The sequence below is a fragment of the Lepidothrix coronata genome, unplaced genomic scaffold, assembly GCF_001604755.1.
Source record: "Lepidothrix coronata isolate B3197 unplaced genomic scaffold, Lepidothrix_coronata-1.0 Scaffold214, whole genome shotgun sequence".
Classification (NCBI taxonomy): Eukaryota; Metazoa; Chordata; class Aves; order Passeriformes; family Pipridae; genus Lepidothrix; species Lepidothrix coronata.
This window is the reverse complement of record NW_016690394.1, coordinates 1,114,817-1,130,040: the sequence shown is the minus strand read 5'-3', so window position 1 is coordinate 1,130,040 and position 15,224 is coordinate 1,114,817. Positions and strand designations below refer to the sequence as shown.

At 45.6% G+C, this 15,224-nt stretch overlaps 1 protein-coding gene across 4 annotated transcripts in view; it reads left to right on the top strand.

The window, feature by feature from the left end:
* Positions 1 to 15,224, top strand: part of UBR4 (ubiquitin protein ligase E3 component n-recognin 4) — a 79,920-nt gene that overhangs the window by 32,345 nt on the left and 32,351 nt on the right. For 2 of the 4 annotated variants that reach the window (XR_001877765.1, XM_017833432.1), the window contains exons 50-69: positions 254 to 286; positions 1,393 to 1,456; positions 1,923 to 2,057; positions 2,376 to 2,541; positions 2,774 to 2,911; positions 3,353 to 3,474; positions 4,068 to 4,179; positions 4,670 to 4,800; positions 4,931 to 5,108; positions 5,300 to 5,404; positions 5,893 to 6,048; positions 7,069 to 7,237; positions 8,122 to 8,218; positions 8,631 to 8,738; positions 9,214 to 9,330; positions 11,015 to 11,224; positions 12,158 to 12,307; positions 12,977 to 13,204; positions 13,300 to 13,378; positions 14,119 to 14,361. Coding sequence is in view for 3 of the 4 variants with exons in the window: in XM_017833432.1 (XP_017688921.1) it covers positions 254 to 286; positions 1,393 to 1,456; positions 1,923 to 2,057; positions 2,376 to 2,541; positions 2,774 to 2,911; positions 3,353 to 3,474; positions 4,068 to 4,179; positions 4,670 to 4,800; positions 4,931 to 5,108; positions 5,300 to 5,404; positions 5,893 to 6,048; positions 7,069 to 7,237; positions 8,122 to 8,218; positions 8,631 to 8,738; positions 9,214 to 9,330; positions 11,015 to 11,224; positions 12,158 to 12,307; positions 12,977 to 13,204; positions 13,300 to 13,378; positions 14,119 to 14,361 (2,741 nt within the window). In the remaining variant the exon portion in view is untranslated. The remainder of the gene's footprint in view (positions 1 to 253; positions 287 to 1,392; positions 1,457 to 1,922; positions 2,058 to 2,375; positions 2,542 to 2,773; positions 2,912 to 3,352; positions 3,475 to 4,067; positions 4,180 to 4,669; positions 4,801 to 4,930; positions 5,109 to 5,299; positions 5,405 to 5,892; positions 6,049 to 7,068; positions 7,238 to 8,121; positions 8,219 to 8,630; positions 8,739 to 9,213; positions 9,331 to 11,014; positions 11,225 to 12,157; positions 12,308 to 12,976; positions 13,205 to 13,299; positions 13,379 to 14,118; positions 14,362 to 15,224) is intronic. The other 2 variants (XM_017833433.1, XM_017833435.1) reach the window with 2 other exon arrangements.

Below are 15,224 nucleotides of genomic sequence, written 5' to 3'. Positions count from 1 at the left end.
TTCAAGCTTGGGTGGTGCTTTAAGTGATGCTTGGCTTCTCTGTGCAGGTGCCCTGGATCTCCTTTCTTTGTTTGGCTTTAGCCCAGTGTGTGCTGCCCAGGTAGAGAGAGCTGTGCTTAGGCTGAGTGTGCAGAGCGCTCTCCTGGCTTCCTGATCCCCCCATTTAATTTGCCTTTTGATTAGAATGTGTTCTAGGGAGTTTTTCTGTGAGCTTTACACATTTTTTTTTTCCTTTTTCTTTGCTCCCCCAAAGTTCTGACACTGAGTCCCTAACCACCCTGGACCGGTTAGTATCCATCCTTTTCTCTGCACGAGTGCGTGTGTGTCAGAGAGACAGAACACATGGTGTGGCTTTTGTTGACTGGGGTTTTCTTTTTGTTTTCTAAGTGACATTTGCATGGCAGATGGTTTAGCCAATGTAAAGATCAGGTGGTTTGCAGATTTTTGCTGTACGCAGCATAACTGTTGCTTGTTTGACAGCAGACTCCTCTCTCTGCTTTGTTCCTTCCTTGCGCCTTCTTATCCCACTTATGTTCCCTGAGAGCTTTCTGGAGGGTGGCTGTGGGTAGGGGGTTGTTATTTATCACCACCAGACCAGACAGTTGTTCCCTCTACCTCGTACCCAATCCTACAGTGCTATTTCTCCCCTTAATGCTCTCTCTTCCCTCCTTTTTCCTGTATCTTCCTGCTCCTTCTGGTGTGTCAGATGGCATTTCAGGTAGTTCTACCTGGAGGCACGGAGTGCTGCTGCAGGGACATTCAGCACTTTGCTGCCAGTTGTAAATCAGCTTTTCCCTCGGGGCAAATGTTTTACCAGCCTGCATTCCTTCTATCCAAACTTTGAACCTCAGCATCTCTCACTTGGGTCAAACCCAGTACTCCAAGTTAATTTTCCTGTGGAATATTTTGTGCTGAAACTCCAAATTAGAAAGAGCGACCTGTGTGAAAACAGCAAGCGAGTAGAATCTTGCTCCCTTAGCAAAGTCGGTTCCGCTTTTTCCCATATGTCATAGCCAGCCTTGATCTGCAGTCATCTGTACGTCTGTGGGCCATGGTGAATTGGGACTGTCAAGACAATCCAAGTTATCCCTGCTGCAGGCTGCGTAAGGAAATGTTTTATCCTCTTTGGGAGAGAAAAGCCCCTGTCTTTCAGCTGTGGATTATTAAAGCAGTCCTAAGTTTGTCTGTGAGCGTGAGCCAGGTTTAACTCTGGTCTGTAACACAATAAAATGATATGCATGGTGCCTGTGGCAGGTTTTATCATGCTTTGATTTTGTACTTGGCATTCGTTAGCTGTCTCTGAGCTACTCATGACTGTAGCCCGCATAAAGCAAAGTGCTAAGGAGAGAGAAGGGTTGCTGTACTCAAGCCCGCTTTCCTTTCTCCCTTCAGGCTAGTAGTGAGTTCTTTAGAAGCACTGGAAAGCTGCTTTGCTGTAGGACCAGTCAACGAGAAGGCAAGTAACTTTCTGAATACATTCTTGAGCTTTGCGAGCTGGGGGAGGAGGGGCAAGCTCAGCACTTACCTCCTGCAGCCCCGGGGGCCCGATAGGAGCAGAGCTGCATCCGTTTTGCTCAGAGCACTGATCTGAAAGTTGACTTAGCCAAAAGCATTTGAAACTAGTTTAGAATGACAATTGGTATTTGCATTTATCGCTGGTGGGCTTTTTGTGCTGTAGGGTGACCTCGTTTACAAAAACAGAAGGGTAGAAAGCCTATAAATCTCAAAAGGACTTTTCTTCTGTCGACATGTGAAATGTCTATTAAATGTCAAACAGTAAATTAAGGGAAGCTATCGAAAGAGTATTGAAGGAAGGCAGAAACTGGCAAGGAGAGGAAGGAGCTACAGGTACACTGGGGAATCAGACTCATGTATCACCTTCATGATAAATATACTGAATAATGGGTTTTGTCTGTTCTTAGGAGAAGAATAAGATTGCAGCTCAGGAACTGGCTACGATGCTACTGTCCATGCCAGCTCCTTCCAGCGTGCAGCAGCAAACCAAGAGCCTCTTGGCCAGCCTGCACACCAGTCGCTCAGCCTACCATAACCACAAGGTAAGGAGGTGCAGGGATTTTGGGGCTCCTCTCACTTGCCCGTTTATGCTTGAGGTGCGGCACGGCCCTGGAAAGCCCTTTCACCATGCAGTATAAACTATAAACCTGCTGGCTAATTTCCCTTTAACTCCTGCTACCTGCCTAGCTGGCTTTTGTGTTTCACCAAAACTCTATGATTTCTTAGTATTAGTTGTCCTTAGATGACAAGAGTTAAAGTAGCGAGTGCCGAACTTCCCCAGAATCTGTCCTGTGCTTGTACTTCAGCTGCTTTGTTGAGTCAGTTGTTTTTCTTTGCCCGTGTTATCTTTCACTTTATAGGATCAAGCACTGCTAAGCAAAGCCATTCAGTATTTGACTTCCTCAACCAAAGAAGGAAAGGACCTTGATCCTGAAGTATTCCAGAGGCTGGTCATCACTGCTCGATCCATTGCTATTATGAGACCCAGCAATCTGGTCCACTACACTGAATCAAAGCTGGAAACAGGTAGATAAGTGTATAATTTTCTTTAACTTACTGTTGTCATAATTGAAGCTGTCGTAGGGTTTTGGGTTTGGTTATGACAGGGACTGTATTTGACACATTTCTTCGGTGTATGATAATCCTCGTAATGAGGACATCAGAGCCTCTAACAAAAGCCATTTCAAATAAACTTGATGATACCCTCGTTAAAGCTTTCCGCTGCACATATCTGACACGTGTTTTTTAATCTGTACAGAGAGTGAAGAAGGGCAAGAGGTCCAGAAACACGTGGAAGGAGAGGGCTGCACGTTTATTACCCAGCTGGTGAACCACTTCTGGAAGCTCCATGCATCAAAACCCAAAAACGCCTTCCTGGCCCCTGCCTGCCTGCCAGGTGTGCCGCTCTTCCTTTGCTGTTGTCAAGCTTTTGAAGGATCCTATTTTAAGTTGGTAAACAGAGAAATTTGGCTTGTTCCAAAGGAGACTTAAGGTGCTAATGATACACTGAGTGCTTTCTGATGTACAGCTGCAGATTCTACTCCAAAACTTTTGTTCTGGAGTACTTGTACTGTGTCAGTAAAAAGGGACTGGTGATTGATTTATCTGCATTTGGCTTCATGGGTGGTGTTAGAGGATATTCATTGGTGGTGGTACATAGAGTTCACAATATTACATTAGACAGACAAGACTGGCTCAGGCTGGATTGAAAATCAATATATTTGTGGTGTGAACATTGTGCCGTGAAGTCTACAAACAAAAGATCCTTCTGCAGTGTCTCATTCCGTGTTGAAATAGAGAGCGAGCTGATTTCAGTCCCACTTTTATTCCTCCTTAGGTCTCACTCATGTTGAAGCCACAGTCAATGCTTTGGTGGATATTATCCATGGATACTGCACGTGTGAGCTGGATTGTATCCATACAGCATCCAAGATCTACATGCAGATGCTACTTTGCCCGGTGTGTCTCTTGCTCTGCTGTGCTTCAACCTGTAACTGCGCCAGGGGAGGTTTAGGTTGGATATTAGAAACAACTTCTTCATGGAAAGGGCTGTCCAGCCCTCGCACAGGCTACCCACGAGAGTGGTGGAGTCACCGTTCCTGGAGGGATTTAAAAGATGTGTACATGTGGCACAGGGGGACATGGTTTAGGGGGCTTGCAGTGTTCAGTTTATGGTTGGACTTGATCTTAGAGGGCTTTTTCAACCTAAATGTTTCTGTGATTCTGTAATTACATAAAACTAAATACAGGTAGAATGAGAACACATAGTACAGAATCAAAATAGAGCTGTTCAGCCCTAAACACACAGCCAGAAGTGAATGACGGAGGAATTTCTCTCTCTTTGTATTTTAGTAATGTTTGTCACGTGCTGCATTTGGAATTTTAAGTGTTGCTTTATGGCTCTTGAGGGAAACAGGGAGTTAAGGCAGTGACTTGTGTCTTACATGAATCATGACCAACAGAGGGGCACAGGTGTTTTAGATATCTTCCCAAATACTGTGAATAAGCACTTACAGCTTAAGAAGTTTAATGATTAACTGTTAACCCTCTAGGATCCAGCAGTGAGCTTTTCTTGCAAACAAGCTTTGATCAGAGTGCTGAGACCACGGAACAAGCGGAGACACGTCACTTTGCCATCCTCCCCTCGCAGCAACACTCCCATGGGTATGGCAGATGCATTCCCCTGCCTACTTCACGCATCAGAAAAGAGAGGAAAATAAAGTAGTCTTATTATAAATTGGGACTAAAATCAATCTTTCTCCTTTCTTTTGCTTTGTCTTGTCCCCTAAACGCCTTTTTTAACATTTTATTTCATAAACTGTCACCTCTTCTTTGATATTCTGGGATGCAAAGAGGAGATTTCTCTGAGGTATTCCCCGTTCAGTGATAGGAAAATCTGACTATTTTATTTAGGGGATAGTAATCCAGATTTAGTAATTTTGTGCATGTTTTCAAGTTCTTATAAATCAGAGATGTGTGCAAACCAAAAGTAGGGTATCAGAGCTCCATCCAAGAGATGTTTATTGATATTGAAGCAAATTGTGGGTGTCATGGAATCTATTGGTAATTGGAGGTAGCTTAGTTTTTCCCAGCATTAATTGTTTGAGCTGATGTGAGGAATTGTGCATTTATTAATGAATCCTTTGTGACTCAGGAGATAAGGATGATGATGACGATGACGACGCAGAAGACAAGCTGCAGAGTTCTGGGATAGCAAATGGTGAGCACATCCGACAGGAAAGCCAGGAGCAGAGTGAAGTTGACCACGGGGACTTCGAGATGGTGGTGAGTCCAGAGGTTCTCTTTGGAGCCTTTTAGGTGTGCTAGGACTTGAATTTAATTCAGTTCTGATAGATCAGTTTGTAATGCTCCATTACTGGTTTGGGAAAGCTCTTGCTGTGTTTCCTCTCCATAGTCTGAATCCATGGTTCTGGAGACTTCTGAGAATGTGAATAATGGGAACCCTTCTCCACTGGAGGCTCTTCTGGCTGGAGCAGAGGGATTCCCTCCTATGCTGGATATCCCTCCAGATGCAGATGATGAGACGATGGTGGAATTGGCTATTGCCCTGAGCCTGCAGCAAGATCAGCAAGGTAAGATATGGGTGCCTTTGGCAGGCGAAAAGGGAAGTGGAATATGGGGAAACTGGGAATGAAACAAAGCAAAGCTGTTGGTGTTACCACCAATGACCCAAAGACAGTAGCACTATGAAATGTACAGAAAATGCCAGAGTTAACATAATTCCATAAAAGAAGGACGCTCATGACTTGTTCTGTCCTTGCAGGGAGCAGCAGCAGTGCCCTTGGACTGCAGAGCTTGGGACTGTCTGGCCAAGCCCCCAGTTCCTCTTCTCTCGATGCCGGGACGCTCTCGGATACAACAGCATCAGGTAACTGTTCACTGTGAGGAATTGACCTCTTCCAGATTTTGACCTAAAAAATGGCTTTAAATTGGTTTGTAGATATGGTTTTAAAGAGCCACTTCTTACTGTTGGCTTCTTGTATTTTTGACTGTATTTATGACCTTTTCCTACTTTGATGGACTCTCAGTGTAGACTTTTGAGGAAGTGATTTCCTCGCCTCAAAAGAAAACAACCAAAACAAAACATGTGCTCTATTTCCTTCGCATTTATAAACAGCCAGACATTGTTCATCAAATAACTTGCATGCCTCTGTATTTGATGAGAAGGTTTCCTCTCAGGATATCTCCCCTCCACTGCTCTTAGCAGGCTTAAACGTACTGATGGACACTCCTAAGTTCCCTTTTCATTTATGGTTGAAAATCGACACAAAAACAAAGCCAAATATTCATGTCTTTCCTTTCATAGCTTGTGTGTCTTTTGAAGTTCTCTCCAGGCAGTGTTTTTACTTGTAACAGCTCTCTTTATTCTCTTAGCTCCAGCATCTGACGATGAGGGCAGCACAGCTGCCACCGACGGCTCAACCCTGCGGACGTCGCCTGCGGAGCACGGCGGGAGCGTGGGCTCGGAGAGCGGCGGCAGTGCCGTGGACTCCGTGGCTGGGGAGCACAGCGGTGAGTGGCTCCTGCTGCACCAGCTCTTCTTTGCTCTCCCGGGGCTACCACAGTGAGAGGATGTGGGTAATCCCTGGCAGAGAAGAGATCTCAGTTCCAAGTAGCTGCTGCCATCCATCATTTTATGGTTTCTGCCAAAGTGCCATACAGACCAAGCATTTCCTCACTTTCTGTGGTTCTGTAGAAGTGTGAAGTCAGCAGTGGATTTGGCTGACCTGTACAATCATGGAATCATGGAATGGTTTGGATTGGAAAGGACCTTAAAGCTCATCTCGTCCCACCCTCTGCCATGGGCAGGGACACTTCCCACTATCCCGGGTTGCTCCAAGCCCAGTCCAACCTTGGACACTTCCAGGAATGGGGCAGCCACAGCTTCTCTGGTCATCCTGTACTAATTCTTCACTCACCACCCTCTGAGTAAAGAATTTCTTCCTAATGTCTAATCTAACCCTACCCTCTCTGACCTTAAAACCATTGCCCCTTGTCCTGTCACTATCTACCTGTATAAAAAGTCCCTCTTCCTCCTTTTTGTAAGCCCCCTTAAGATACTGAAGGCTGCTATGAGTCTACCTGAAGCCTTCTTTTCTCGGAATGCAGTAGCCTAGAGCAAGACTGAGAGAATTCACTATGCTACTGGTTAACTCTGGATGGGATAGTATTAATTTCTCTCTTTTTATCAAGGGACTGACACCTGGGTAAAATAATCACAGACTTTTATTAAAATAATTGTCTGCACTGCCCATCCACACCTTGTCTGACTCGGTTTAAATTACTGCTGTGGGACCAGTTCAATTTGGGCCACAAAGATGAAGATGGCAAATGAAAGAATGCCAGGAGTGTGAAGCTGCATCTGGAGAAATGATTCTCTTGTAGCTTTATGAAGAGAGCTAAAGACCCCTCATCTCCTTAGAACCTTGACTCCTATTTACATTTCAGCTGTGCTGATTGCTGTGAAGCAAGCCAGGTGCATGGTCAATCACTCTGACGTTGTGTTTCCCTGTTTTTTTCTCTCTTTCCCAGTGTCTGGCCGAAGCAGTGCCTATGGGGACACGACTGCTGAGGGCCACCCGGCTGGGCCAGGCAGTGTCAGCTCGAGCACAGGCGCCATCAGCACCACCACGGGCCAGCAGGAGGGAGAGGGCTCTGAAGGGGAAGGGGAGGCTGAGGGGGACGTCCACACCAGCAACAGGCAAGGGGCTTTGCTTTCCTCTTCTGGAATAACACGTCTGCTCTGTGCTTACACTGTAGAGGAGTGGGCTACAGGTGCTGCAATTCATGGTGGGTTCCTTGTGCTGGAAAATGAAAATGGAAAGTCAGAAACACAGACTAGAGCCAACTGACATTGCAAAAGCATGGAGTCCATAAAGTGTAATATCCTGAGCTAGAATATTCTGAGCTGGAAGGGACCCACAAGGACCATCCAGTCCAGCTCCTGGCCCTGCACAGACACCCCAACAATCCCACCGTGTCCCTGAGAGCATTATCCAAACACTCCTTGAGCTCTGGCAGCCTTGGGGCTGTGACCACTGCCCTGGGGAGCCTGTTCAGTGCCCTACCACCCTCTGTGCAATCACCACATAACGTGGTGCACACACCCAGCGTGTGTCCCACAGAACTGCTGCCTCTGTGAAGTGATGAAAGAGTCCTGCATGAGTCTAGTTAACTGAGGAATCACTACAATCTTGTGAGCTTGTGAAACTCACTGTTAGGAAAAAAGCGTGTACAAGCGTCCTGAGCACTTTGGAAACATCTGCAGTTTTTCATTCTATGGGAGTAGATGCTCAGTCACTTGTACAGAGTAGTGTGGGGCTGATTTGCAGGATCTGCTTCCAGGCGGTTGGATTCTGCAGGTGGCCAGGCTGGGCAGTGTAGCTCTGAAGTGAATAACTACATCCATTGTCAGATGCTCTGTATCTTGACATCACTTTATGGGGAAGCCTGAGGGAGTCCACTCCTCTTTGGGAGGATTTGATGCCCTTAGGATTTCTGTGGCAAATTGCAGTGCTCTGTTGGAGATGCTGCTGAGTCTGATATGTTTTGAGATGTGTCTGATTGCTGGCTCTGACTTCCCAGGCTGCACATGGTGCGACTGATGTTGCTGGAGAGGCTGCTGCAGAATTTACCTCAGCTGAGGAATGTTGGAGGGGTCCGAGCCATCCCTTACATGCAGGTGAGTGAGGAGGGTCAGGAGTTCAGCCTCAGTCAAACAGTTAATCACTACTAATACTTCAGGTTTCTGTTTGCACATGCTTTTCCCTTTCTCTTTCCTGCCCGGTCACAATGTGTGTCTTTAAAGTGTTGCAGAGCATTCTTCACCCATAGATTTTTGCTGGACTTGTACCCTTTCTCAGTATGACTTTACAGCTGACTGATGACCCTGAGGGCTCAAATCATTGAACTCTGATGTATTTGGAAAGATCTTTTGGGTTTATACTGAATGTTCAAATTAGGGTGTCTCAGGCAGAATGTAGGAAAGAACATAGATAAGTCAAGATAAAATTTGCGCTGTTTTTGAAAGATAATTTATTTATCTTGGAAACATGGAACCTGCCTTGTAATAATTCTCTGACTTTTATTCCCAGGTAATTCTGATGCTCACAACAGACCTAGATGGAGATGATGAGAAAGATAAGGGAGCTTTGGATAACCTTCTGTCCCAGCTGATTGCAGAGCTGGGCATGGACAAAAAGGTGTGTGCACATGCTCTGAACTTGCTCTTTCTAGACAGGGTTTCTGTCCATGGAGGAATTAGATGTGTGGGGGTCATGCAAACACAAACACTGCTGTGTGGATGAGTTCAGGCATTTTATTTCTCTTGCTTTACTTCACATAAAGTAGAAAATTACATGAGTGGAACTCTCACTGTTTCCTGTTTTTGGCATCCACGAATGAGCATGAAATTTTGTTCTGCTTGAATTAAACTCTGAAAACAGCCATGATCAGTGATGTATGGTTGACATAGGTAGCTTTTCATTTGTGTGGGACTGTTTTCTGGCAACCAGGCCACTGTTTATGCTTCTGTTAAGGCATTTGTGCTTCCTTTTTAGTATTACTGCTTGAAGTTAAATTTGAAATGCTTCCTGAGGACCAAAGCACTGAACTTGAGAGGCTTGGGTCACTGCTCAGCTCTGTGATTGAACAAGCAGGATGTGTCTGTTGTTGCAGGATGTGTCTAAGAAAAACGAGCGCTCTCCTGTGAACGAAGTGCACTTGGTGGTGATGAGGCTGCTCAGTGTGTTCATGTCCAGAACCAAGTCAGGATCCAAGACTTCCATTTGTGAGGTATGTTCTCCAAACTGCTTTGTCAGGGGGTGATTTTCTCCCCCTCTGCTCTGCTCTCCTGAGACCCCACCTGGAATACTTTGCACAGTTTTGGGGCCCCCAACATAAGAAGGACATGGAACTGTTGGAGCAAGTCCAGAGGAGGAGCTGGAGCACCTCCCCTATGGACACAGGCTGAGAAAGTTGGGGCTGTTCAGCCTGGAGAAGATTGTATGGAGATATCACAGCACCTTTTGGTGTCTGAGGGGGCTACAGGGAACCTGGAGAGGGACTCTGCATCAGGAACTGGAGTGCCAGGACAAGGAATGGGATCAGATTGAAAGAGAGAAAATTTAGGTTAGATATGTGGAAGAAATTCTTCCCTGTGAGGGTGGGGAGGCCCTGGCACAGGTTGCCCAGAGAAGCCGGGCATGTGGTCTGCCCCATCCCTGGAAGTGTCCAAGGCCAGGTTGGATGGGGTCTTGGAGCAACCTGGGGTAGTGGAAGGTGTCCCTGCCCACGACAGGGGATGGAATGGGATAGGCTTTAAGGTCCTTCCAATCCAAACCACTCTGGGATTCTATGATGCGCTTGGGGGTCTTTTGTTCATCGTAAAAGATCTAAAATCTACTAACTGAAATAACAGGTCTAAGACTGAAAAAACACTTCAAAGTGCTTTGGAAAAATTTATAAGAAATCTGTAAGGTTACTTGACTCTTGTGGAAAAAAATCTCTGAAACTCAGAATGGAGGAAACGGACATGTAAAGACAACTGGATCCGCTTGTTTTGTGCGGGGTTTCAGACTGAGCTCAGGGCAGCACGTTAACGATGTTATTTAAAACGGTCGGGCAGATTTTTTCCCTTGCATCTTACCAGTGCTGAAGGGGTTAAAGAGGATTTGTAATGTGATTATTGGAAAGCAATATGCTGCTGTGTCAACGTAAAAGTCGCTAAGAGGATTCCTTAGATATTTGTTGCTAAAAGGTACAGTAATAAGGCATAAAAAGCAGTATGTGTGGTGGGAAGGAGATTAATAAAAAAGCATAGAGGTTAAAAAATTTAGTCTGAACTGCATCAAATTTTAATGAGCTTATGAGCTGTGGGGTTTGTTTGGATTTACAGGGCTGCTTTAATAGTTTTATTTACAGTAGCTTTTTCTCCAGCCTTTGTTATTCACTTGAGCTTCCCACAGAAATCAAAGCTCCTCGTCTCTGAGAATGCAGGTGGAGCAATACCTGGGTGGAGCAGAACCTGTGAGCGGCAGCTGCAACAGGGACTCTTTCTCTACCAGAATTCATGCCCAGCTGGCCAAAACCCAGATAAACAAATAGAAATCCCAACTTTAAAAAAAAAAAAGAAGGAAAAAAAAGACAAGGGAAAAAAGCCCTAGTCGTCTAATCCATAGCAGAGTGGCCTCTGGCACATGTGTCGAGGGGAGATTAGACTTAAGAGGAGATTTTATTTGTTTTCCTTTACTAAGCACTTGTTCAAAAGAGTCTCTGTAAATATTTGAGTTGCTTTTCATAAACACAAAAAAACCCCAAAAACTCCAACCTCAAACAAACTCCAAACTTAAAAGCTGCCTGCAAAGTTTCATCAAAACCTGCTCTCTTATCCTCACTGTCAGCAAGTGCTGTCTGGTGCTCCCAGCTCTTCCAGCTCAGGGTTCTCCGCTGTCACTGATCCACCTCCTCTCTGTTCCAGTCTTCCTCCCTCATCTCCAGTGCCACTGCTGCTGCCTTGTTGAGCTCTGGTGCTGTTGATTACTGTCTGCATGTGCTGAAGTCGCTGCTGGAGTACTGGAAGAGCCAGCAGAATGATGAGGAGCCAGTAGCCACCAGCCAGCTCCTGAAACCTCACACGACTTCTTCTCCCCCTGACATGAGCCCTTTTTTCCTCCGCCAGTACGTGAAGGTGAGTCCTGCCCTGTGCTCTGAGCTTTACATGAGCTGTGTTAAAGGGTGCTGCACAGAAGCAGGGAAAAGCATCCTTGCACAACTAGTTTTCCCTGAGTAGTGCAACCAAAATCCATTCTCTTAGTAGTTACAACTGGGATTGCTCTGAGCTCTCCCAGAGCAGCCCAGCACACTGTATCTCTTGGTGCACTCCTACACCAGCAGTTCTGTGGAGCTGCTGTCACTGTTCCTGGGTGAAGTGTTAATCCTGAAGGGAAGCTTCTCCGTCCTGTGATTCCTTGTGCTTGGCAGGCAGAATTCCTGAACCCTTTCTGGCAAAGTAGCTGAGCAGTGGATGGAATTTGCACACTAAATCCTAGACTTGTTCCACCACCGTGGTGTCTTTATGCCAAGATGCTAGGGGGGTTTGATGTATGCACAGGTGCAGTGAAAAAAGCCTAATTAAATGTAAGAACGTCTCCTAAGTTGAAAGCTCATATGTTAAAATGCCTAATTACTCCAGACCAGCTTGGTGCATCCTCATAGTTGTGGCCCAGTTCAAGGCCTAATGTAGGTATATTGGCCTAGTTTTATTGATCAGCTGGAAGCATTTCTTTTGGCTGTGAAGAATTCTGAATCCATGAACCAGGATAACAATCATTAGTAAATATTGTATGTGTGTGAAAGAAGTAAATCCCTGCTTTAATAAATATAGAATCTGAATGCAGATTTCTCATAAGGACTGTGTTGGAATTTTCATTAATATGATTCTTAATGCCACAGTCCCCAAACTGTCAATTCCTAAACTATCAATTGACTATCAAAGGAAAAAGTGCAGAAAAGCTTTGTTTTTAGAAAAATCAATAAGTGCACCCTGTCACTTGTCATGGCACCACACTGGGAGTGTTCAGTGCCAGAGCCTGGGGGATTGATGGGTTGCTTCTGCTTTCAGGGTCACGCTGCAGATGTTTTTGAGGCCTACACTCAGCTCCTGACAGAGATGGTGCTGCGGCTGCCCTACCAGATCAAGAAGATTGCAGACACAAACTCCCGCATCCCACCTCCCATCTTTGATCACTCCTGGTTCTACTTTTTGTCCGAGGTAGGCAAGAATGTGCAGATTTTTAACAAAATAGTTCCAGTAAGAATTTCTTTCATGGGAGAGATGAGCTTTTGCAGAACTGGTCTCACATCCATTTTGGATTTTCAATCCCCTTGAAACAAGGTGAACCCCTGACTTTGTGTTGTTCCTATTGAACAGGAATCTATGCGAAAACACACATGAAAAATTAGGTTGCTATTATTTTCTGGAACTCAGTGTTTGCTGCCACAAAGTTCAAAGAGAAAACCTTCTGTGAAATGGTAAAATGTAACATCATGTTTGGCTGTTGGTACTGAGTCCTTAAAAATATCAGGAAGATATTTGGAGTTTTTATCTTTTCCATTCCTTTGGTTTGCTTCCTCCTTGAGATAACAAGTTATCTTACGTTTACACAAGTATGAGATAGGATTTCTTAATTAGGCTTGTTTAGCTATTTATTTGAGGTTGTAGATGACAAGGAATGGTTTTCAGCAGTGGTTTCAGGATGCTGCAGTATTGCGGTGCGGTGTTTCTACTGCCTGTGACTTACAGGTGACTGTGAGGTACCTTAAATCTGTTGGATTGGTGAATCCATCTCCCATATCTTTTCTTTTTGGAAGAAAGCACACGTTTTTGTTGGCCAGGTGTCCCCTGGTGAGTCCCGTGCTGACATGGCTGTTCTTTGTGTAGTACCTGATGATCCAGCAGACTCCGTTCGTGCGCCGCCAAGTCCGGAAGCTCCTGCTCTTCATCTGTGGCTCCAAGGATAAGTACCGGCAACTCCGGGACCTCCACACCTTGGACTCCCACGTTCGTGGGATCAAAAAGCTCCTGGAAGAGCAAGGGATTTTCCTTCGAGCCAGTGTGGTGACGGCGAGCTCTGGCTCTGCCCTGCAGTACGACACCTTGATCTCCTTGGTGAGAAGTGCTGCTGTCCCAGGAACAAGGGCGGGTTGTGTTGGTGTGTTGGGAAGGCTGATGGGATGTGTGATCCTGTCCTGTTGTCCTTTCAGATGGAGCATTTAAAGGCTTGTGCAGAGATTGCCACACAGCGCACTGTGAACTGGCAGAAGTTCTGCATTAAGGATGACTGTGAGTTCTGTCTCTGGGGGTGTTTGAATTAAAGGTGACTGTGAGTTCTGTCTCAAGGGGTATTTGAAGGAGCAGAGGGAGGCCTTGGTGTTGTGATTTGAATCAAGGCATCTCAGATGGGGCAGCTCAGCAGAGAAGGGGAGACACAGCTGAGAGTTTTGAGTAGGACTGAACTGCTTCCAGTACTAATTATCCCAGTGCCCTAATTGCATTTAGTCCTTGGCTAAAGAGCACAATATGGTGTATTGATAACTTACAGGAATAGGAGATCTGTGTTCTCTTCCTTGTGCTGCCATTATTCCAGTGTTTAATTTGGGATGAACCCCTTTACCTTGGTGTACCCCCACATGTTAGGATTCTGTATTGTAGGGACAGGAAGATTCTGTGAGTTTGGTCCTTATGGTCAAAAGATTTTTTGGTTTAGGTTGGGGTTTTTTTGCCTTTTTTTAAAGTCAGGCTTCAATGTCCTGAAGCTGTGTCAGGAGAAGTTTAGGTTGGATCTCAGGAAAAGGTTATTCCCCCAGAGGATGGTTGGCACCGACCAGGCTCTCCAGGGCAGTGGGCATGGCTCCAAGGCTGCCAGATCTCCAGGAGCATTTGGACAACGCTCTCAGGGACAGGGTGGGATTTTGGGGGTGTCCTGTGCAGGGCCAAGAGTTGGACTCGGTCCTTGTGGGTCCCTTCTAGCTCAGGATATTCCATGATTGTAGGATTCAGATATTTTCTTCTTTCCTCCACAGCGGTTCTCTATTTCCTGCTCCAAGTCAGCTTCCTGGTGGATGAAGGAGTGTCGCCAGTTCTCCTGCAGCTGTTGTCTTGTGCTCTGTGTGGCAGCAAAGTGCTGTCTGTGGCTTCATCCTCTGGATCATCAAGCACCTCTTCCACCTCTGCTCCTGCAGCATCAGGCTCTGGGCAGGCGGCAACACAGAGCAAATCCTCCACTAAAAAGAGCAAGAAAGAGGAAAAGGAAAAGGAGCGAGAGGGTGAGCTGTAGCTGGGCCTGTCCTGTGGTGGGTTTAGGGAGGAAGTCTGCTCCTCCCAGCCTCTCTTACTCTGTTTAGAGAGAGCTGCTTTGTCTTGTGGTGATAAATCCCACTGTTGGGGAAGGGTCATGGACTGTGGCACTCGCAGGCCACAGCAACAATTAGGAGAGAAGAGCAATTTCACCATATGTAGACGGGAAAGGGGCAAAGATGAAGCTCTGTGCCCTAAGAGTTGGGCTGAAATTGAGTGCTGAAGACTTCCCAATCCCCCCATGTTTATTAACTTGAATGGGCTTGAAGTTGTCTAATGGAAGTTACTTCATCTAATAATGAAGTAGCTCCCACTTAACCTGCCTGTCCTGGGTTGTAGGAGGCTGAAATGCTCATGAGGATTAAAACAAGTCCTGGAGATGCACACACAGTTAGTTCTGCTCTTCAACGATTGTGTTCAGACTTGTTTCCTCTGGCTGCCTTGGAAGCTCTGTTGGAACCAGGGCTGCTACTTAATGAATATCCACAGTCCTGGGAAAGTAATTAAGCTTTCCTATAAAAGTCATGGGCATAAATTCTGCCTTGGCTTTCCTTCAAGGAACCATTTTGGCTTTCACTATCAGATGGTTCTCTGTCAGTCATTTTAGTGCCTCATGGTCAATCCTTTTCTTTTTATCAGGATGTGTAGCACATTTCTCACGTCCTTAGTGGCAAGTTTTCCAGCATTTTTTTCTGTTAGTTGGGAGAACTAGGTTATATTTTTGAAAAAGACGGGAATGTTAAACTTACTTGATACCCAAAACACAGCAATTTGTCCCCATTATCCTCTCTCTGTGATGTATAAAATAGGAAAGTGACCTGACTGTGAGATA